General features: G+C 32.3%; 1 protein-coding gene across 7 annotated transcripts in view; it reads left to right on the top strand.

Annotated features, from left to right (window-relative positions):
• DGKB (diacylglycerol kinase beta) overlaps positions 1-24,357 on the top strand; it is a 704,768-nt gene that overhangs the window by 390,004 nt on the left and 290,407 nt on the right. For all 7 annotated transcript variants that reach the window (XM_041728249.1, XM_041728247.1, XM_041728246.1 and 4 more), the window contains one exon: positions 3,578-3,642. In XM_041728249.1, the coding sequence (XP_041584183.1) occupies positions 3,578-3,642 (65 nt within the window). The remainder of the gene's footprint in view (positions 1-3,577; positions 3,643-24,357) is intronic.

The raw sequence follows: 24,357 nt of genomic DNA, 5'->3' as shown, positions 1-24,357 counted from the left end.
CCATTGATAGGAAATTTTATAAAAGGGAATTTCAGTAATAGAAAGCAGGTCAGTGTCCTTTAAGAGGGGTGGTGGGGATATGTGTAAATATAAAAGTACATAAATGCAGACGGCATTAGGGAGCTTTCTGGGGTGATGGAAATATTCTATATAATGTTTTTGAAAGTGGCTATTGTATACCTTTGTTCAAACTCACTGAATGGCACAGTTAAAATAATGAATTTTGTAATATGTAAATAATACATTAAAAAAATCAATTGGAAATATGTAATTTGATATAGGTTCAGGTATCTCAGCACTTATATTTTCTCAATTTAAAATGTTATGATAAAAAGAAAGTCAAAAATTTTAAATTAATGACTTAAAATGCAAGATTTAGAATGACTTTATTTTTTAAAATTAAAATAATAAACCCCTACAGGAATAGAAAAATCATTCATCAGGAAAATACTAGTGACAGAGTATTAGAGACAGGTATGACTAAGAAGCTGATTCTCTGATATATGAATATTTGTATGTACTCTGTGTGTATATATATATTTATAAATTACTACTTTCTGCTGCATAGAAAATTAACATGATATTTAAATCCATTTTGCTTTAATAAAGATGGATATATATATTTTTAATTCTTAGATCTGATTTTAAGTTTTAAATTAACTTAAGATAAAAGTATTTTATAATTTCAGGAAATAATAAAACCAATTTGAGAGCCAGTAAATATATATTTCAAAATTATGCACTTCAACTATGTTTTAGCATCCCCTTTTACTTTCAATAAAATTCTAATGTGGATATAAAATATATGAACACCTCAGCTATACAAAATAATCTCAAAAAATCTTCACCAAAATACTATAATGGAGTATCAGTTACCTCTTTTGAAGATATAGAAGCTGTGACTTACAGTAAATAAGTAATTTTTCTCAAAGTTACAAGTCTTGGAAGTAAAAGTCTGTCTAAATTTAAAGGTTGTCCATTCTAAGGTATGGAAGAAATGTTGATTAATTTATGTTTCTTAAGAGTGCTATACATAGGGAAATTTATATGCATAATTATATCAACCTTCAGATTCATCCTGTGAGATCAGTGTTGTTTTTTTAATGTATAATGAAACTTAGATTAAATAACTTGTTGAATAAAAAAAAAGAGTGCTGTATATAGAGACAGAAAGGGCAAAATTTGTGTTTAAAAAATGACACTATTTTAGCTTTTTAAAATTTGGCCTCCTGTTAGAGAGCCCTAAATGTCTCTGAAATATGGCTGCTGGATACGTTTACAGTGTCTGGTATTTCTCTTTTAAGCCTCTTGGGGTTATGCCAAAGGGACAGGGTCCCATGGGAATTCGGTCTGAATTCTCATCCAAATGAACACCTGCTGTCATTGTGTCTTATCAATCCTGTAGTTAGCAATGCCAATTCTTTTTGTGGTGAAACCCATTCAACACATGGAAAAGACATGCCAGTGTTCCTCACTAGTTTTTATTTATCCCCCTTTTTACTACATAATCCATTGCCCAAGTATCTTGGAGATAGAGCTAACATTCAATTTATCCTTGGCTATTTGGTGTTCTATATTTCTAGTAGTTTACTTGTTTATAGTCCAGTCTAATTAAATGATCTTCTTTAGATATCCTCTCTCTTTGCTTCCCCTATTCTCTTGTTTCTTCTCTTCTTCTGTCCTTTTATGTTGCTTTGGAAACATAAAGAAGAGATGTATTACTGCAAAAATATAAGCTTGTGAAGCAAATTATGCTACACAATCTATTGTTAAAAGTCTCAGTTCTCTACATTAGCAGGAGCAAATAATTCAAGCAGAAGTAAATTCAATGATAGTCTCCCTATGGGTAACCAATATTGATCATACATTCTTTGTACTTGAATCATATTCCTTTGTGTTTTGTTCAACTGGCCTACTGGATGTATGCATTTCATTATGAGGTATTACAAATTGATTTTGAACCAGATTAAGGAAAAAGTCAAAATAAATTATTTTTAAAAATTAATGATCAAGTCACATAATATATCATAAATAGCCCAGCTCACACTTTTATTTATAATTTCATACCACAATAAAGCAATATTCTAAGATAAAATATATTTATGACTTACTAGTGAAAATTTAAAAAAGAAGAAACTCTGTGACTGGATTTGAGAGTTGTTGAACCAATAAAAGTGAACCATCTTGATATTCCTATTTCTTAGCAAACCTGTAAGTTGACCATGTAGATATAGTAAAGATATCTTAGAATATCAAACTGTACAGGGTTTTGAGGGTAACTTTTTAATAAGCGTTTCTCTGTACACCTGTATCTTTGTATCCTTTTCTCTTGTGAATTAATTCAATTGCTTAATGATTTTTAGATGTTAAAATATGCAGAAAAAAATGCAGTGCTATTACAGCTTTATCTTGTAGGGAAAAGCAACTAGGTCTGCCATCTGCAGTGGGCATTGGTCCCTCTCTTGTTGTGCTTCATGCTTTGTTATGCATGAGTAAGCACATTAGCCTTTTCATTTCATTCATTAGACTTTTAATCCTTGATTAGTGTTTTCTTGATTCTCTCAAATACACAACTTCTTTATTTCTTTTGTGTTTAGTTTTTCTTTTCTTTTTTTCTTCTGCACTATGAAACAAAATTAACAGTTAATTGCAACAATAGCCCTGTTTCTATTGAGATGACTGGTAAATATATTAGTTTCTCATTGGAGTGATTAATTATGTGTCAGTGAAGAATGGGAAAATATCTTCTTGCTCGGAATATAACAGGGGCAACTGTTTAAAGTCAGCAAGAACAGTCTGTGTTTGAAAAGCTTGAATCACAATATTCTACCAATCTCACATGCTGAGTGTGATTCTGTCTCATAGAAACTCTGAGTGGGTTTCTTAAAAGAAAGAAATCCATTAGGCTTCAGAACTGGTACATTTGGAGTCTCAGAGCCTAGTTGTACTTGTCACCAATTCTCCAAAAATAATTTTTTTTCTCTTTGTTGCTTTCTTTTCTCCATAAGCAAGATATGTCTGAAAGTAGCTTATGGAGTGAATAGTTGATAATTAACACATTCAAGACACTCTTAACAAACTTTGAAGTCCTGTATTATACTTACCTTTATTATATATGCACCCTCACACTATCTTTTTACTCATAATTAATTTCAAAGGACTAGAAACTACTCCACCTGATTATTGCTCTACTTAGGCCATCCTTCCAGCTACGTGTAACAATATTTTCAACTACTTTTTTAACATTTATGTTCATATATACTACCTTAAACATACTTTGGCCATGAGATCAAAACCATTTAACAAAGGAGATATATATGTTAAATAGAAATCAGTTCCTAGAAGCCAAGATGACAAGTAACCAGTGGTGAAATAATGACATGGATCACACTTGCGCTGAATTTATGTTAGATTACTCAATTTTTTCTTAATTTTAGAATATCTTCTTGGGAACAATATTGTTAAGAAAGAATTAATTTAAAATATTACTTATTAATTTTTATTTCTTAATCTTTATTTCAGTAAGATAGTAGAACCAAAAACTGTCTCATTTTTTCTTTTTTATTTCTGTCCTTAGGATGCTTCCATTGCACACAGATTCCACATCATGAGAGAAAAACACCCAGAAAAATTCAACAGTAGGTAAGGTACCCAATGATGAAGTTATAAGTTGTGGTTGCTGTTGATGGATTATGTCATGAGAAGGATCACTATGTGGTATAAAACATTTTACATATAATGGCTGAATAAAATTGGGTGTGTGTTTAAGTATTGAGACAAAAGTGTAAATGCATTTAATTTTTCTTCTTTGTTTTTAAAAAAGACTATTATGAGGAGTACAGTGGTTATTTCTTATCCATTCTTATGTGTTGAAAAGAAGAATTTCAAGTATAAGGTGAAAATAATATTATCTATCTATCTATCTATATCTATATTTATATCTATCTATCTATAGATAGATGATAGATAGAAGATGATAGATAGATAGATGGATAGATAGATAGATAGATAGATAGATAGATAATAGATATGGGAAGGTCTTTACATGGCTAAGGATATGAGGGGTGATCATCCTAAGTCCCAAAGAAAAATATGGAACTGTGATTTGATAATGCTGAGTAACTGCGTATTACAGAGATATCAAGTAACGTCTCTCTCTCTCTCTTTTTTTTTTTTACTGTCTCTCCAGTATTGGCCTCAGCTAAATGGAAAATAAACTGGGGAATTATCAATGCTAGCATAAACGAATTTTAAAGATTTTTTCTTCAAGGGGAAGGTCTTGCTGATCAAAATTAGTTTTGCTACTGTAGTAATACACATTTTTCCCTTCCAAATGTAGATGTTGACTTTTTTGGACATTCAGGGACATAGGGAAAGCTTTGATTTTGTATCTTACCCATTTCTAGACGAAATAAGACTATCTTCACTACACTCCCTAGAAAAAAATGGGACTGAAGAAATGAATCATTTTTGCTTCAATTATACCAATTTCTACTGTGTTCATTTCAGAAAGTTTCAAAATAATAAACAGCATTGCTATGAAGATATTTAAATGATTTATATATTAATGCTCAAAGCCCCAGGCTCTTTGCTCCTTGTATTTGGTTAGTTTAACAACTCTAGAAATCATAAATCATGATACTATGTTTTGTCTTTTTCTCATAGTTCAGCCAGGCACAATTTTTGTTTTACAGAAAATGTAATAAGTGTATATACGAGTATGTTCTTGTGCACATACTATCTTTAGAGAGATTCACAAAAATCTCCTAACTTTTGTTCCTCCTGCAAAAAGGACCTCAGTGGTTGGGGTGGAGACTAAATTTTTACTGTATATTTTTTATGTGAATTTTGTGCCATGTGTATTATAAGATTTAGTCGAAATCTCATTAAAATTTTGCATCTATTAATTTTCTATAAATGTAGAATATTTTCATTTTATAAGATTTAATTTTATTTCATGAAATATATGAATATAAATTGGTATAACAATATAATTATATACACTTTATAGTAAATTTCAATACAATATATATACCTTGAATGTCCTGTAAATGAATATATTTATTAATGTACACAAAACCATATTAAAATATCTAGCCTTTGGGCAGCCTGGGTGGCTCAGCGGTTTAGCACCGCCTTCAGCCCAGGACCTGCCTGATCATGAAGACCCGGGATCAAGTCTCACATAAGGCTCCCTGCACAGAGCCTGCTTCTCCCTCTGCCTCTCTCTCTCTCATGAATAAATAAATAAATATTTAAAAAAATATACCTAGCCTGTGCTTACTCAAATGCCATTCCATGAAGCATTTGTATGTTGATATTTATATATTAAAACAGATTTCAAGAAAAAAATAAATTCAATTTGAGAATGGGACATGCATTGCCACCACTCAGGAGCTTCACAATTTAGAGTCCACTGAAGGCTTTAAGAAATACATGGGGAAAATTGATGATGTTTAAAGCATTTTTGTCCCAAACTTAACAAAGACAGAGAAAGAGAAAGAGAGAGAGAGAGAGAGAGAGAGAGAGAGAAACGTAAGAGACCAGGGGTGGAGGGAAGAAAGGATAATCAAAAGTAGAGAGAAAGTGTATCAATACATTTATGTGATAATCAAACTGACATACTATATAAAAGAATGCCAAAATTTATGATCCTCTTTCAAGTGTCAAAGGTTAATGAAATCTGTTCTCCAGAATAATTTTAATTCTTCTTAATAAGACTTCTATTATTCACATATACCTACTTTTTTTTTATTATTGATTGGAGTACTAATTTATGGCATTCCTCACTGCCCAATGTGGTTAAATATATACACCAATGTGTTTGTATACACCAATGTATTTGTAAAATGTAAATCCTCTTGAAGCTTATTTATAAATCTGAGAGATAAATAAGTCTTTCATAGTCTAAAGGAATATTTCATTTGGTACAATAATAACAGAAAATGCCTTCTAGATTGACACAGGTCAGATTTCTGTTGTGAGTTCAAAGAATGTCAGGTATATAGTAGATGCTCAGTGTATCATCTATTTTTAGGCTAACAGCTCTAAAATTGCATGTCTTACCAAGTCATTTGGCATACACAGTTCAATTTTTACTTTTGTAAACTGTCTTCACTCAGAATTACAAGCATTTACATAATTCTCTAAACTATAATGCAACATATTCAGAATATGAACATTTTCTAATAAATCTTTAGGCCACATATTGTGCACAAGCAATTTCATACTTACAAGGACAGCTTTTCAGTTTTCAACTTTGAGACACGTTCAGCCAATGCACTGTTTCATATTTTGAGGAATTGGCAAATGGATTTTTTTTAAATACTCCTAATAATGGTGTTTCAGATCAGATATCTTGTCACAATAAATCATATGCCATTAATATTATCCTCTAGCATGCTCACCTTGAAATTCATTTATATTTTAAAGAACCTGATGTTTCTAACATTATCTTAAGGAAATTAATTACCAAAATATATAGTTCTCTCTATGCTTCTTCTGACAGAAATTGAAAGAACTGGGAAAGATAATGATTTTTCCGGTGCTTAAGAAAGTGCTAGTTGAGAGGTTTATATCATATTCCTTTCCAAATTTTTATGTAAATCTAAGTTAACTCTTAAAAGGAAATATGCTGTTTAACTTTCTAAACTTTAAGATATTCTTCAAACTGAAATCTTTTTTTATTATTTTAGATTGAAATAATCCTTATGATAGTATTATTTAAAACCATTTATTATAAAATATCAGTATTGACATTAACTTGACTAGTATTATTAACAATCACATTTATGCTCTTATGATTCACATACATTACTGGTTTTCCTGGTTTATTGAAAATAGAGCATTGTATCATTTCTCATCCTTTTGGCTAAGATTAAATGTAGAATACAGCGTTGTAAGTTCTTACTTTTAAAAAAATGTAATAAGGGGATCCCTGGGTGGCTCAGAGGTTTAGCGCCCGCCTTCGGCCCAGGGTGTGATCCTGGAGGCCCAGGATCGAGTTCCAGGTCTGGCTCCCTGCATGGAGCCTGCTTCTCCCTCTGCCTATGTCTCTGCCTCTCTCTCTCTCTCTCTTTCTCTCTCTCTCTGTCTCTCATGAATAAATAAAATCTTTTTTAAAAAATGTAATAATTGTATATTGACACTAAAATATGTACCCATTAAAATGATAATTATGAAGGCTTGTAATAATTTTGAAAAAAAAAAGCTGTTTAATTCCATGAGTAAAATCTTGCAACATTGACAAGAACTTACAAGTAATATGCAAAATGGAATTATAGGAAAATTATTGGTGATCTTACAAAGTTTTATTAATATTGTAGCTATAGCTTATTTTCAAAGAACTAATTCAGGCTTTTAATAACACTTGATATGATTTGCTAGCAAATACTGATGGCCAGCAATACTCCACAGCATTACTATTTCACAAAGTCCACAAGTAAGTTCTTACTTAAAAGTATCTGGTCTCAAAAAAAAAAAAAAAAAAAGCAAATAAATACTAAATAAATAAATAAATAAATAAATAAATAAATAAATAAAAATTTTAAAAAAAGTGTCTGGTCTCAAATACCCTGAATGAGACAAAGATCATTTTCTTAGCCTTTTTGGAGGAATATACTTCATTCCTGTTCTACTTTCTGCTTTTTATAAGGAATTCTACAACTAGAAAACTGAAATTTGTGTGTGAATTAAAACAGTATAATTTATAATCTGCATAGTGGTATCAGATATGTCAACGGGTCTTACCCTGAACATTTGTGAAGGGAAGAAACAAAACTGACTAATTGGTATTCCAGACTTAACTTCATCACTATATTAGTAAACCCTAGTATATAAAAGAAACTAGACTCTCCAAATTACCCCCAAAATTTAAGAGCAGTCATGAATTTAGAAAAATTGCCTGTGCCTTTAAAATCACTTTCTGTAGAGTGATTCTCTGTCTTTTTTTTTTTTTTTTTCTCCGCTGACAGTAGGCTTGATGGGATCATGGGATGAGACTCTGGGACTTTAGTATCTATACAGAGCCTAGGACATAATGAGCACTTTGTAGATATTTGCTAAATTTATTTACTAAATTATTTATTATTGAGTGGTATATTTATCTTTATTTTATTTTTTAACAATTTTTATTTTTTAAATGTTTTTATTGGAGTTCAATTTGCCAACATTTAGCATAACACCCAGTGCTCATCCCGCCAAGTGCCCCCCTCAGTGCCCATCACCCAGTCACCCCAACCCCCACCAACCTCCCCTTCCACCCCTTGTTCATTTCCCAGAGTTAGGAATCTCTCATGTTTTGTCACCCTCACTGATATTTTTCACTCTTTATCTTGAAATACCTAACTTCTTTTATAGTTTATTCTTTCCATTGGGCCAAAAAATGTAATAGAAAAAATAAAGTTGAAATATGTTTAAAATGAGTCCGCATTCTAAATAACTACTCTTTTAGGTACTAATAATGCATTTTTGTTTTTTCAGTGCAATATTCATGTACTTAATTTCCAAAGACCCCAACAATATTAATTAATAAGTAAAAATTCTACAGTATAAACCTCTGAGCAGTGTGTCTTACTAATGAATAATGCAAGCTTTGTAGATTTGTTCAGCATTTGTTATCATCAGTTTTGTATGTCAGCAAGACGTGATTATTAGCCAATTATTAATATTTTCCTGATGATGGTGAACTGAAGATTGAGTATAAAAAAACCACTCCCTCTCTTTCTCTCTGTCTCTGTAGTAATTTTGTAAGTTGCATATCATCTGATATTCAGCTAAAAGCAGTAAAACAAATTTTGCATAAATGATAAGAAAAGCTATTTTCCTGAGGCAAATATTGTTATTGGTCAAAATAACTCATAAAATATTTTTATTCTTGCAATGCCAATTTTATACCTATTATTTATTTTAAACTGTGTATATGTATATCTTTTCTTAACTTGAAAATTATATTTTTCCATATATTTCATACTTCATTATATGGGAGATACTATAATTTGCAAGTTAATCAAGAAATCAAACCTCTGAATCTTTTTTTTTTAAACTTCTAACTTGGTATTGTAGAGACAAATCAGACAGACAAGAATAATGAAATAAAATTATTGATTATTATCTAGACAGAGAAGATCTAGCTAAAGTTCTAAAATAAAATGTGGAGTTAAGAATAAAATAATATTTCAGTAGTGATGGAAAAATGTTATATCATAACCAGCTATTTCTATTTATTATTTAAAGACCATTGAGAAGTTGTTTTTCTGAATTCAGTAAAGTTAGTTTTTCAAATCTTTAAGAGCAGTGCTCCAATTCTGTCTTATATCCTAATGATATATTCATATATATAGTTTTCTTCATATATTGTAAATATTTTAATGTGTGTTTAATAAAAGCCAATTAAAATGATCTTTCAATGAATTTCATGATATAGTCTTACAAATGTATCTTACAGATATTTTGAGTCAATCACAATATGACAAATAAAACAAAGAAGATAGTCCTTCTCTTTTCTCTTTGGAGGTTTTTAATATATGTGTGTGTGTGTGTGTGTGTGTGTGTATTTAGTATATATATTTAGTATATATACATATATATGTATATAATTTCATTTGTAGGAATTAATCTTCTTACAGTTTGAAATTATAGAAATTAGTTTTTTTACATCATAAGAACTTATTGGTATTTTTAAATCTGTAGAATAATTGATTTTTAAATTATTGACATATTCACACTCCATCAAAAACAATGTAAGTAAAGACAGAATACAGTCTGCATTGTCTTTTAGGCTTTTGACCTCACTTTCGTAGCCATCAGTCAACACAGCTTCATCGGTGTATAGCCAAACATTTTATCACATTAACATTTAAGAATGCACATAATTATGTTTTAAGGTAAACTTCCACTTTATGTAAGTGGTACCATCTTTTATAAGTTTAGGAAATAGTACTGCTGATATTAAAAGTTAAACATTTTCATTTTTAGTATGTTAAATAAAATCTATATTCATTAGAAAGGTTAGTGTTATGCAGGGATTTTTGGACAAAATTATATGTTATTGAGAATTCCATATCCTAAATCATCTTTTATATTTTCATTTTCTGTATTCCTAACCAGTTTTGGTCTTCTATAGAAGTAGAAACATACTCACCTTTCATTCTGACTTCAAAGGACTACTCAATTATACCTTTTAAATAACATTTCTTGAAATTTTTTGTCAGCAGTATTACTAAATCAGTATTTCCAGATGACTAAACTATGATCTATGTATAAGCCATTTAGTGCATAGGTAAATAGGTAGATTGGTAATATAGAGACTTACGTATATGTATACATATATATTTGTGATGCATAGATTTATATATGTGTACATATATATTTTCTAAGTTTCACTTTACTGTATTATGTAAACTTTTCATAATTATATGTATTCTTGCTATACATGTATTTATAATATAAGGCTTTTAAAATAATTTACTAGTAGATGTGTCATTCTATTCATATATTTTCATTTGTATGTTGAAACACATTTAAATATTTCATCTGAAGAGGTAGAAATATGAATGGTTAAATAAGTAAGGGTTGTGTGCACACTGATGCAGGGGATTCAATTTACCTGAATCTTCCTGCATTATTTCCTGATCTCATTAAACCAGAATACTCACTTATGTGTCCAGGCTGTTCAAAATCATGTGTGTAAGATAGTTCTTTGGAATGGAGTGAGAACTTAAAGGTAAATAAATAAGGAAGAGATCCAACGATTTTCTTCCTTCCTTTTTTGCCACTTACTCTTTAAAGTTCTTATTTCTGCTCCCTCTCTCTCTCTCATTTATTTATTTTTGTCACTGCAGTGGGATAACAAAAATATCAATGAATGTCCTGACGTCTGGATAAAATAGTGCTCATCTGCTTTGATTTGGTTTATTATTTATTCTGCAGAAACTTAAAGGAGCTGTTTTTATATGATGGCATCCAGCTAGTACTAAATCTTTCAGGCAAAGAAGGAAAATGAATTTGGGGTTACATAGAAAACCTAGATAGTGATAGGTTCTGCAGAAAAAATATATACAAGAAGAAAAAGCTACATTGTATTAATAGAAAAGGGAGGATATTTCCTAGGGCTCCCAAGTTAAGGTGACCATTGAGCTCTAAAGGATATATATTGAAGTAGGGGTTGCTTAAATGTTCTCTGATTTAGCTGAAGAAGAAATATTTATTTCTAGTTTCTGTGAGATACTTGTTTTATTGGTATCATTTTCATGCAAATATTCTAAAAACTTTCTTATTTGATTTTGCCCTTTTTTCCCTAGGATTTGTGTTTTTGCTTTACATGAATTTGCATGTGTTCTATGCAAAAGTTTCATGCACACACACATACACACACACAAACACACAGTCACTTCCTAGGAGAGCAAATTAAGAAAAGAGATTTGTAAAGTAACAGTAGTTAATTCAAAGATGTCTACAAAATCACAATTGATTAACCCAAGATACAGTATATTTTCTTATAGGAAAGAGCACTAAGTAGTAAGAAAGGAGTTTAGGGAAAACATTTCTACCCATTATTACAGATTCAGTGCTTACATGGAAACTTTTGGGAAATATTTGTGAAATTAAAACACTTAAGTAAATTATTTCTTGTCTGTAACAAGATGACAGAATATATACACACACATATATATATTTGTGCATGAATTTTATTTTTTAGATTTCAATATTTACTTTTTATTTACATTTTTAGATATATATGTGCATAAGTATACATATATAAATATATGTATACATAAATTTCAATTAGTGCATAGAAAATAAATGATCAATTTTTAGTCAAAAACCAAAGATAAGCTTAGCCAGCAGTTAAAGCTGCTATTTCTGGGAACCTTATCCCAGTTTACGAAGTGCTTTTGTGTTAAAAACACTGAAGTTCCCATTTCCTTTGTGTTCATGCCTACTCTCTTTTTCAGATTAGTCTGTTGAACTTAACAAGAACCATTAGTTCTCTGGGGACTGAGGGGATCCATTACACTAATTAGACAACAGCCAGCTGACTTTGGGAATGAGCCTTGACATTGACTAATGTCAATGACAGAAATTTTTCCTTTTATATTCATAGATATTTAGAATTGAGTATCACTTAATTGTTATATTATTTGGTATAAATACAGATAGTGCCATATAAGTTAGTTAACTTGATAGGAAGTTTAAATTTCTAATTTTTAATATCCATATGCTCTAAAATTTACTATATCAATAACATAATAAAAGTGTTTTTTGGTTGTTATAGAATAAAATCTGTTGATTCTTGGTAGACGATATCCCTGGGAACAATTTTGAGAACCCTTGTTATATCACCTTTTTATAAGACATATTAAGTATAAAGTAAGCCTATCTTGAACTCTTTCCAAAGAGGTTAATCACCTCATTATAAGGTAATTTTACCTAAAATAATCCTCTGGCATGGCTAATTGAAGCTAATTTGGTGCTCTGCATTGCCTCTTGCTCTACCTGAGCATTAGTTACTAATGCCTTTCCTTTGGAATAGATACTCTTATGTAGATATGATCAGCATTATTTTCTGAGCATGATTAATCTTAATATATTAACCTAAAATGGCTGATACACTGAAAAAAAAAAGAGTTCACTGATATAAATTTTCTTTGAAAAGAAAAATACTATTCTCACTTAAGCAACATTTTGAAGTTTGCATATCCTGTTTTATGTGTCTATATGACTGGTGCTTTCACAAAGTAGAGAATGTTACTGAAACAACCCTTCTGTATACACACACACACACACACACACACCAAGATATGAAGAAATTTCCTTAATGGTAAAATTTCTAAAGAGAATGAGAAAATAGAAGTATAACATCTTGACTTATTAAGCCTTTTAATTCTAATTTCTCTGAATTTTCTCTCTTCCCATCTCTGCTTCTAGCAAGAAAAATACCAGAAACTCTATATAGTTTTATTGTATTTTTTTAAGACTTTATTTGACAAGCACTTGTAAGGGGCCAGAAATATGCTAAGAATTGATAAGGTATCCCTGTTACTATTGTTTCATAACAAGCCATTTGCCACCATTTAAGTAGGGTTCAGCTTCCTTTACCCGTTAACATTGTTCCCATGTTGTCCACATCCTCAGTAATGGCTTCCTAAGGTTTGTTGTTGTCCACCTGTCCCTTCTAGATTCTGTTCATCCTTGAGCTCCAAATGTTTTCTGTTTTTGTTGTGGCAATATTCTACTTCCACATATCAAATTCTCTTCTGTTTGCTCTGGCTACATAACAAACTACCCGAAAGCTTGGCAGTATAAAGTAGCCATTTTATTATATGCATAGTTTCCGTGGGTCAGCAATTCAAACAGTTCGAAGCAGAATTGGTTTGTGTCTTTCATGTCCAGGCCCTCAGCTGGGGAGACAGGATTGGAAGTGATTGGATTATCTGGGAGATGGAACTGGCTGGAGGCATGGTTACTCTCATGTCTGGTGGCTGAGACAGGTTGTTGATTGAGACCATACCTGGAGCATTGTGCTAGTCAGTGTCCTCCCCTTTCTCTGTCTTTTGTTCCAATCAGGCCCTTAAAAGTTTAGATGACACCTACCCACACCAAGGAGGTTCATCTACTTTACTGAATCCACCAACTTAAGGCTAATATCTTTCAGAAACTTTCTCACAGAGAAAGAGAGAGAGAGAGAGAGAGAGAGAAAATGTTTAGTCTGAGCACCTTGTAGTCAGTCAAGTTGTCACATAATATTAACTATCACAGTACCTACAGATGACTTCTTTATGTCACCTGGGCTTTCTCACAGTGTGATAGCCTAGGAGAGCCATTAAGTGTAAATGACAGCTCAGGCCTCCACAAATCAGTGTCTCAAGAAAACAGGAGGTCGTTATGTGTGCTTTTCTTCACTTTCTTTGAAAGTCTTAGTTTCACATTCACTGTTCTTTTCTTTCTTTCTTTTCTTTCTTTCTTTCTTTCTTTCTTTCTTTCTTTCTTTCTTTCTTTCTTTCTTTCTTTCTTTCTAGATTTTATTTATTTATTCATGAGAGACACCAGGAGAAAAAAGAGAGAGAGAGAGGCAGAGACACAGGTAGAGGGAGAAGCAAGCTCCATCTCCATGCAGGGAGCCCTAGGATCACGCCCTGAGCCAAAGGTGGTGCTAAACCACTGAGCCACCTGGGCTACCCACACTGTACTTTTATTTATAGATTTTCATGATCACCAAACTTAGACTATTCAGCATTGAATATTAATCCTGCCTATATTTTCTTATCACATTCCTCTCTCCATCCTCACAACACCCATTTCCAACATTCCCCATTCTGTTCAAGATTCTTTATTTACTCTTAGAGATGACTCTTCTACTTCAATAAGAAAAAATTAAAAACATCCAATAGAAAATGGTTAACTTAACTCTTAATGCCAAAGCAACAATATGTCTGTATCCACTTCCATTCTTCCCTCATCCTTCTAACAGGGCAGATAAGGTAGCCATCTGTTAGTCTAGGGCCACTTTACCTTGTGACCCATATCTGTTCTGTATCACCACCCCGCTCTGCTTCCTGATCTTCAAGCAGACTTTTACACTCTTTCCTAGATCTTTCCTACTCTACTATTATAGGTTCATTTAGTTGTTTTATCAACTTCCAAACAAGCCCTATGTAGCTTTTCTCTTCATTGTTTAAAAAAAAAAAAGTCTCCTGATCTTGCTTTTTGGTATTTCACCTCTTGTACCCTATCCTCTTCACAAACTCGGAATAAATTTTCAGTACTGTCCCATTGCTCATTCATTCCCTTCTGAAAACCATTTCAATCAGATTCTCTTTACATGTAAGTTAAACTGTTCACATTAAGGTCAGAAAATATCTTTAAGTCACTAAACTATATATATATATATATATATATATATATATATATATATGACTTTTTTGGCCTCTACAGAAATTGTATTTGAATTTGTCATTTATGTATTGTTATAAAATACATCATTTTAACTGTTCCTACTCAATTTGAGTTTATTTATGACTTGTTCTGTCTAGTGAATCTATACTTGTTAGTGGTCCTTGGAATTTTGAGATACACTTTCCTCACTTTACCCTCTTTTCTCACATCTCTTTAATCTTCATCAAGAGTGATCTTTTTAAAATGCTAACCTACTTTCTTTTATTAAATCCATTAATTTCTCAAACCCTTCTTTAGGCCCTCCACAATCTGGTTCCTGGACTGAACTTTTTGACCTTTTCTCTGTCTTATATCTGCCCCTCCCAGCCTTTTAAATTGTTGCTATTCGGGGATCCCTGGGTGGCGCAGCAGTTTGGCGCCTGCCTTTGGCCCAGGGCGCGATCCTGGAGACCCGGGATCGAATCCCATGTCGGGCCCCCGGTGCATGGAGCCTGCTTCTCCCTCTGCCTGTGTCTCTGCTTCTCTCTCTCTCTGTGTGTGTGTGACTATCATAAATAAATAAAAATTTAAAAAATTAAAAAAATAAATAAATTGTTGCTATTCATTAGACTGATGATACTTGCTTAGATGCTATTTCCTAAGGATAGTGTTCCCTTGTTCCACCAGATTACATCAGGCTCCCAAACCACCCTGTACTTCTTCCTTTTTTTTTTTTTTTTTGTAGAATTTGTAGAGGATTAATAATTGGAAATTATGTGGTATGTTGTCTTAGATTCACTCCTTCATGTACTTTGATTTAATTATACAGTGCATCCTTTTCCCAAACTATGCTTTCATGTATTTACCACTTCATGATTGGGTTAGGGAGAAAAAGATCACAGTCCTCAGTTATTCAATTTCAAGAGACTTAAAATTCATGTCAGGGACAAAAGTTGGAGAATAGTTTTGGAAATTTGGAAATATCATATTTCTGTCTTATAAATATAAAAAGTAGAGGCCTGAAGAACTCAAAGTATGAGACTTGTGTTAAAATTATGATTCTAATATCAAAAATCCTTGAGGCTATCTGAAACAATAGACAAGCTTTATTTAAAAATGTGTGTATTTTTTATGGCACCTCCAAGGAATTTGGCAATAAAGGTTAAGTAGTACCTAGTTAGGAAATTACTTTGAAACTGGTGGTACACAGGAAAGAATGATAGTGGAAGTAGGCCATGCAAATATTACAAATAAAGGAGGATTTTCCTGATTGCTATTTCTGATATTGTTTCTAATTGTTAGAGTATTTCTTTTTTTAAAAGATTTTATTTATTTATTCATGAGAGACAGAGAGAGAGAAAGAGAGAGAGAGAGAAACAGAGAGAAGAGAGAGAGGAAAAGACACAGGCAGAGGGAGAGGCAGGCTCCATGCAGGGAGCCCGATGTGGGACTCGATCCCAGGTCTCCAGGATCAGGCCCTGGGCTGAAGACGGTGCTAAACCGCTGAGCCACCCAGGCTTCCCGAGTATTTCATTTTTATTTTTAAAAATCTAATTATGGTTTTGTCAGACTTTCAGATTCTCAAAATTCTCAATGTCATATAGGCTTCATTACAATATGAAGGCTAACAAGTTTACAGAATTCTTTATGCAAAATAAAGTTTGTTTATGTTGGTGTAGACACACATATATGGCTTTTATTAAAGTTAAAGTAATGGATTCAGATGTTTATTTTGTTTTAGAGGTTTCTTTGCAATTTGATGTTAAGTAAACTATATTTTCTTTTTATTGTAGGAAATATATATAACACAATGTTTCACTTTAATTATTTTTATGCATAGGTTTCCATGCCATTAGGTACATTCACAGTGTTGTGCAACCTTTACCACTCCTTGCTCTGCTCCCAGCCCCTAGCAACCACTATTCTACTTTATATATCTATAAATTTGACTACACTAGATACCTCCTGTAGATGGAACCATAAATATTTGTCCTTTTTTTTTTTTTTGGTTTCTTTCATTTCACATGCAATCTTCAAGTTTAGTCCATTTTGTAGTATGTGTCACAATTTCTCCCTGCCTTCCTAAGGCTGAATAATGTTCTGTTGTATGTACATACTTCATGTACTCCATTGATCTGCTGATGGACATTTGAATTGTTTCCATCTTTTGGCTATTGTGAATAAAACCACTGTGAATAGTGGTGTACAAATATCTGTTCAAGTCATATGCTAATTTTTTAAAATTATTTATTTATCCATGAGAGAGAGAGAGAGAGGCAGAGACACAGGCAGAGGGAGAAGCAGGCTCCATGCAGGTAGCGTGATGTGGGACTCGAACCCGAGTCTCCAGGATCACACCCTGGGCTGAAGGCGGCGCTAAACCACAGAGCCACCCAGGCTGTCCTCCTAAGCTAATTTTTAAAGGCATTTTAAACTCTTTGAAAATCAAGTTTAAAAAGAGTTACAATCTACATTAGAATAATTTTATTCCAGAAAGGACATTAGATAGGGTCTAGGATGTGTGGGTGTTTCAATAATCAAATAATTCTGTGTTTTATGGATTTTATTCCTTCCTTCCTTCTTTCCTTCCTTTCTTTATTCATTTCAACCTCTTTTCTCTCTCTCTCTCTCTCTCTCTCTCTCTCTCTGTCTCCCCCTCTCTCTCCCATCTTTGGAGTATAACAGAAAGAGAAGTATTTGTTCAACACTGATATTTCTTTGTAGTCTATATGGGCCTCTTACCTTATTTTAGTATTTCTTAAACTTGCTATGTAATGTGTCTTTTAAAACTAGGCCACTGCTCTTCTCTGAATATTTTTATAAATGCTGAGAGAAAACTGGGTTTAAGTATTCAAGATATAAGTAATCACAAGGAGATGTACCCCATACCCAAAATGTAAATGTTTTATGTACATACATAAAAAATATATAATTTTCTTAAATATTGACTCATAAGAAATTAATTACTTCTCATTTTATGGCTTAATGTTCAAATATTCTAAGAATACTCATTTACACATCATTTATTCAGTAAAGAATTAAAGATTTACATATTTATATTCTTTTCATTTTGAAAACAAAATTATTACTGCTAAATTTTGGAAAACAAAAACAAAGCCCACAACTTTAACACATGCATCCATAATGCCATTTTATATTATTTTCCATTACCTTTAATGTGTAACTTGAGAAATATTTATTATCATATGAAAGTGTTTGGAAAATAAATCAGGTTAATAATTAAATATCCTCCCTGCCCTTGAAAAGTCTGTAGGCCAATGGGGAAGACAAACCAAACATGTAATCACAAACTGTGGTAAAGACTGTCACTGAGGTTAAGTGCAAAATTGAGTGCGATGTGCTGCCGGGGGAAGTGTCTATTTCTGTCTGAAGTATGAAGGAGAAAAGACATCCCTCCAAAAAGTGTTTTTGTACCTCTATCTACTACTTATAGCATTGTCACCAAGTTCTTCCACCACAGTCACACATGTCACTTCTGCACACATAATGCCTCACACTGTGAGCACCCACCCTACATGCAGGAGGAGTTCAGGAAAGTGTCATCTCTTTTGGTGGGGGGGGCGGGTTATGGGCCCACCTAAAGCCTGGAAATATTAGTATTCACAGAAAGAAAGGAAAATAGACAATAGGGGGCAATCAGCAATGTCTACCAAAACTTTCATATATTATAAAAATGAGTTAGGCTTTTCCTAGACTTCAGGTTTCTTAATTCATTTTCTCAGCTTTAATCAAGTCACATCTAAATTTCTAAGGTTCTCATCTTCGACTGAGATGAGATTGAATGGATCTGTTTAATAATGTAATAAAATTACTTATAGGTACAATGAGAAAACCATATGTAATAAATCCTGTTTGGAGCATAAACAGCCCCGCATTTATTTTTTTTTATTTTTCTTTATTTTTTTTATTGGAGTTCAATTTACCAACATATAGCATAACACCCAGTGCTCATCCCGCCAAGTGCCCCCCCTCAGTGCCCATCACCCAGTCACCCCATGCCCCTGCCCATCTCCGCTTCCACTACCCCTTGTTCATTTCCCAGAGTTAGCTGTCTCTCATGTTTTGTCACCCTCACTGACAGTTTCACTCATTTTCTCTCCTTTCCCTTTATTCCCTTTCACTAATTTTTATATTCCCCAAATGAATGAGACCATATAATGTTTGTCCTTCTCCGATTGACTTACTTCACTCAGCATAATACCCTCCAGTTCTATCCACCTCGAAGCAAATGGGGGGTATTTGTCGTTTCTAATGGCTGAGTAATATTCCATTGTATACATAGACCACATCTTCTTTATCCATTCATCTTTCGATGGACACCGAGGCTCCTTCCACAGTTTGGCTATTGTGAACATTGCTGCTATAAACATTGGGGTGCAGGTGTCCTGGTGTTTCACTGCATCTGTATCTTTTTTTTTTTTAATTTTTTTTTCAGTCCCGCATTTATATGCTTTGTTAGTTTTAGTCTTTACAGGTCCATGTATCTCTGAACAGGGCACATACCACTTCTGCTACCCTTTAAACTTGCTGATAGGTTTATTATTCACTGTGATGGCATAATTTGTTGTGTTTTATTTCTACACATAGAAGTATTCAATTATTTACATGTAGTTTTTTAAATATTTTCATCTGGGATCCCTGGGTGGCGCAGCGGTTTGGCGCCTGCCTTTGGCCCAGGGTGCGATCCTGGAGACCCGGGATCGAATCCCACATCAGGCTCCCAGTGCATGGAGCCTGCTTCTCCCTCTGCCTGTGTCTCTGCCTCTCTCTCTCTCTCTCTCTGTGTGACTACCATAAATAAATAAAAAATTTAAAAAAAAATTAAATATTTTCATCTTACTGTCATTAACATTTTTCTTCATTCTGTTTTAATTTTTAAGGCATGTTCAAATTAAGAAGGTCATTCAGAACTTTAATAATAAGGTCTAAGACACAGAAACATTCATATACTATGATTCATGTAATCTATGAATTTATGAATATGAAATCTGTTTGTACTCAGTTACTTTAATTTTATTGGCTTTTTTACATTTCAAACTTGATGTTTTAGCCTGTTTTATATTCACCCAATTATCTAAGTTATATTCAAATATATTTAAACTAATTGAAACTATTACATAAAACATAAAGGAAATGCACAATCTTATAAAAGGTTTGTATTAAAAAAAAAGCTTTGTATTACTTTCTCTGTATCTAATAATTGCCATTTTTTAATTAAAAATTATTTCGGACAGAAAAAAAGGACTTGGGTTACCATGAAGACTAACAATAATGCCACAATACTTAGTACCTATCTTATTTTTATTGTGAATTCTTGTAGCCATGTACATAGTTATAGATCTAATAGTCACCTTTTGTTATACCAGCATATTATACTAAAATTTATCATTAATAATTCCCAAAAGCTCGATCATATTCTAGATAGTGTTCAGATAGTATTCCAGATGGTTCTGCTGTATTATTTTATTTAATCAATGCACAAACTTAGGAAATGGTTGACCATTATTATCCTTTATTTACATATTAGAAATCAGAAGTATAAGTACTTGCCCTTCTGTAACCAAAAATGGTCCAGGTAAAAAATCAGTTAATGCATATCTGCTAACTAGAAAAGATTTTTATTGTTCAGGGTAAAAGATGAGTTTGATACCATTTCAGTCTCTGAGTTTATGGCTTATTATGGGGAAAGGTGCATGCAATCATATGCATATAGTAATGTGAGATGAATGCAATACTCACAGTTATCACACATAAAGATACAAAGGATAAAATAATTCTTATGTTTGGTGCTAGGAAGGCTTTATAGAAGACATAATACCTGGATATGATTCTAAAAGATGAGTAGTTACTTTACAAACAACTGGAGTCAATAGAAGGAATATCATGTTAAAGTGACAGAAAACTTATCAATAAGTGGTAGGGACCAAGAAGGAAGAAAGGAAGGAGAGAGGGAAGGAAGGAAGGAAGGAAGGAAGGAAGGAAGGAAGGAAGGAAGGAAGGAAGAAGGAAGGAAAATCAGTTTGAAATGTGAGAAATGGAAGATCCAAGGGGATTTTTTGATAATAATCATATCACAGAGATCTTGGGTAATCCTATGGGAAACATGTGCTTTATGTTTGAGTTAATATGAAATAATTACAGGTTTTAAACAATGTAAGACTAAGCAAATGTACTTTTAGAATAGAAAAGTGGTTAAGCTTCCCAAGTTTAGTAATTGATATGGGTATAAATGTGAATGTGAAGGAAAGCAGAATGATAACAATACTAATTAAGAGGTGACTTTAGGAATAAGAGATTGGGGACCCCTGGATGGCTCAGAGGTTGAGTGTCTGCCTTTTGCTCAGGGCATGATCCTGGAGTTCTGGGATCGAGTCTTACATCAGGCTCCCTGCATGGAGCCTGCTTCTCCCTCTGCCTATGTCTCTGCCTCTCTCTTTCTGTGTCTCTCATGAATAAATAAATAAAATCTTTTTTAAAAAAGAATAAGAGATGGTGTGTGGGAGGAATGAATTTGCTTCTGTGTCTATTGAATGGGAGGTATCTGTGGGATAGCCAGGTCAGTTACATAGACAGTAGATCATTTTACTAGCCTAGGATTTAGGTGAGATGTCTGAGATGGAGATGAAGAGCTAGTACAATAAAGGAGCCATTCTTGCTCCATCGTCTGTAAACTGGGGCACCGATAAAATCCAGAGTAGTGATAACCGGGTTATTTGACTGGATTTGAACTATACTTGTTATAATAAACACTAGTTACGATTTTCAAAGACAGTGACTTAAAATCAATGGTGAATTGTATTTTCATATATTATGATATATAAATATATCATATATAAAGTATTATAATTACATAGATATTGTTAATTATGGGTTTTATCAGAAATATTTATTTAGCATTTTATTTATTTAGACTATTAGAAGTATATGATTATTTAGGCATATTAATTTATCAAATTGTTCCTTTAATTTTGGTGGCCCACACAGAAAATTCATGTTGTCAGAATGCCTATAATTCAGGTCAAAATGCATTTTCTTACATGAAGTTTCCATACATTCTTAATTCCAGGGAGAAAGAAGCTTTAGGGCATCCTTTTTATCAGGAAGGCTTGAAAAGATTTTCTAATTTAATGAAGTTGAAGAATCCAACCAGCAGAGGGCGCGAGCGCACATGCACTCAGTCTTCGCGAAGTTCCTTGTTATCAAGAAAACAGGGGAAGAGTCCTTTCCTTTTTTTTTTTTTTTTTTTTTTTTTTTTGAAGAGTCCTTTCCTAATAAGCACGCTGGCAGAGCAATTGTTTTTGTTGAGTGTTGTGTGAGTGTCAGAACTCAGATATTTACACCAGTAGTCCTTCTCTTGTGGAAGTTTGCATGTCTTTTAGCAAAGTGTACTTTGAATTGTATTTGAGCGCCAGCCACAGCACACTTGAGAGTCTGAAATAAAATGCCAAAATCTGAGCAGTCTGTGGTGGGAGGTCAAAGGCCATCTGTTACCTTAGTCCTGCTGACTAATTAAGGAGCTTTCGATCACATCTGATGAACAAGACCAGTTTTAATCTGATGTGGAAGGGACTTTACTTCAGTGAAACTAAAAGTCAAAGTGTTGAACTCCTTTGTAATTGTAGCATTACTAATTAAATAAATGCCAAAATGTCCGAAACAATTATCTAATTGGAACTGAGGGCATTCTAAGAAAAAAAATCTTATTAAGAAAAATTCTTAGATAATTTAGTACTAATAGTGTTACTATGGTATAATGCATAGATTATTTAAAGTATTCGTTTTCTATATATGTATCTGGTTTAGAAGTATTTAATGATCTCTTAAATAATTCTATAAATATCTCAAAAATTCAAGGAATGCCATATTTCTTTTAAAACCATTTTAACAAACCTCATATTTTACATACATTTATATTTACATACATTTACATTTATGGTTATAATTTTTCTCATATTTCTCATTTAGCTAAAGGCAGATAAATAATACATTAATTTTTAAAGCACAGAGTGGCTCTTTAATGTGCAGAAATTATTGGCAACTGTATATTTTAGGCAATCACTTAATATTGACTTGTTTTTAATGATGGACACCCTTTTATATATGTCTTTATAAGCACACCATAATTTCTTGTTCTTATAACACATAGCATGTTTTAAACTTATTTACAATTAAATATATATCTATGTAGTTTCAGAAATGCTTACGTTTAAAAGTTGATATGAAATATATTTGCTTTTTATGTTTTAAAGAGATATTATTGCTGTCATTTCTACTTTATGATCCAACACAGTGAAAGTGTAGTAAACTGCTTAAAAACCTGTGGGAAGTTAATTTTAATGTGTAATAGTGTGAGGGGGTCCCATCTCTTGTCTTCATTCGATGAAGCTTATAACAATTTTATTTGCCAGAATGATGATTATTTAATAAAGTGACAAACTGTCCCACTGATAGGATACATTAATTTGCCTCTAAAGCTGTTCCTTGTCCTCCATAAAAAGGTGATAATTAGGTTTTCAGATTATAATAAAATAATCATGTCACTTATGTAGATGCTTGTTAAAATATATTTAATCTTCTATATAAACTTGAAACAATTAAAAGCTGTAAAATATTTTTCTATGGGAACTTTTAGGTGAGCACAGCTTATACACCAAGTTAATTTTAAGACAGTGTGACTCTTTGAAAAGGTAACAATTTGAAAAATAAAAAGTGATTGAAAAATATAAAAAGTGATTATTCTTTCAAGTAAAGCAGTGGTATTAGGCTGCGCTAGAACATCTACCTAATAAAATAGTACTCATTCATATACTGATTTAATTTCTTCTTTTGTCTATACAGAGTGTGCAATTTAATCTTTGAAAAGTCACATAAAATCATTTTGTGCATGTATATTCACACCCTCAATTTCTAATATTGTGGAGAGCCTAAATTATTGTTAGATACTAAAATTATTACATTTCAATTTTAGCCTTATATTAACAATATTAACTAGATCCTACATCTGAAAGCCTAAAAAAGTATTCTATAGTGTTTGAATTTCCAACAGTGGAAACATTGTTTGTAAAAACAAACCACTAACTGACTTTTTAAAAAGACTCTTTCATTGCCTTGGGGTTGATGGTAGCACATTGTCTTAAAGTTATAAAGCCCAATCTTCTCTAGCTTTAAATAACCAAAGGTAATTTCCTCTTCTTCAGGTTTGCAGAGTATTAAAACTTCCCCGAATCTATTTCCTGAACCAAGTTGGAGAATGTTCAGTGCACATTCATTTAAAATATCTTTAAATGTTCAGACTCAATTACGTTTAACAGAATGGAGAATGTTTGGTGTAAATTTGAGTGCACAGCATGAATGGTTGGGTTTTAGTTAGAAAACATACAAAATTAGTTCCTGTGCAAAGGTAATCTCTAGAGAAATATACGTAACCAAGAAATCTCATCGAAGACCATTATATGAATTGAA

This window comes from Vulpes lagopus, chromosome 13 (assembly GCF_018345385.1).
Source record: "Vulpes lagopus strain Blue_001 chromosome 13, ASM1834538v1, whole genome shotgun sequence".
Lineage (NCBI taxonomy): Eukaryota > Metazoa > Chordata > Mammalia > Carnivora > Canidae > Vulpes > Vulpes lagopus.
This window is presented reverse-complemented; position numbering and strand designations above follow the sequence as displayed.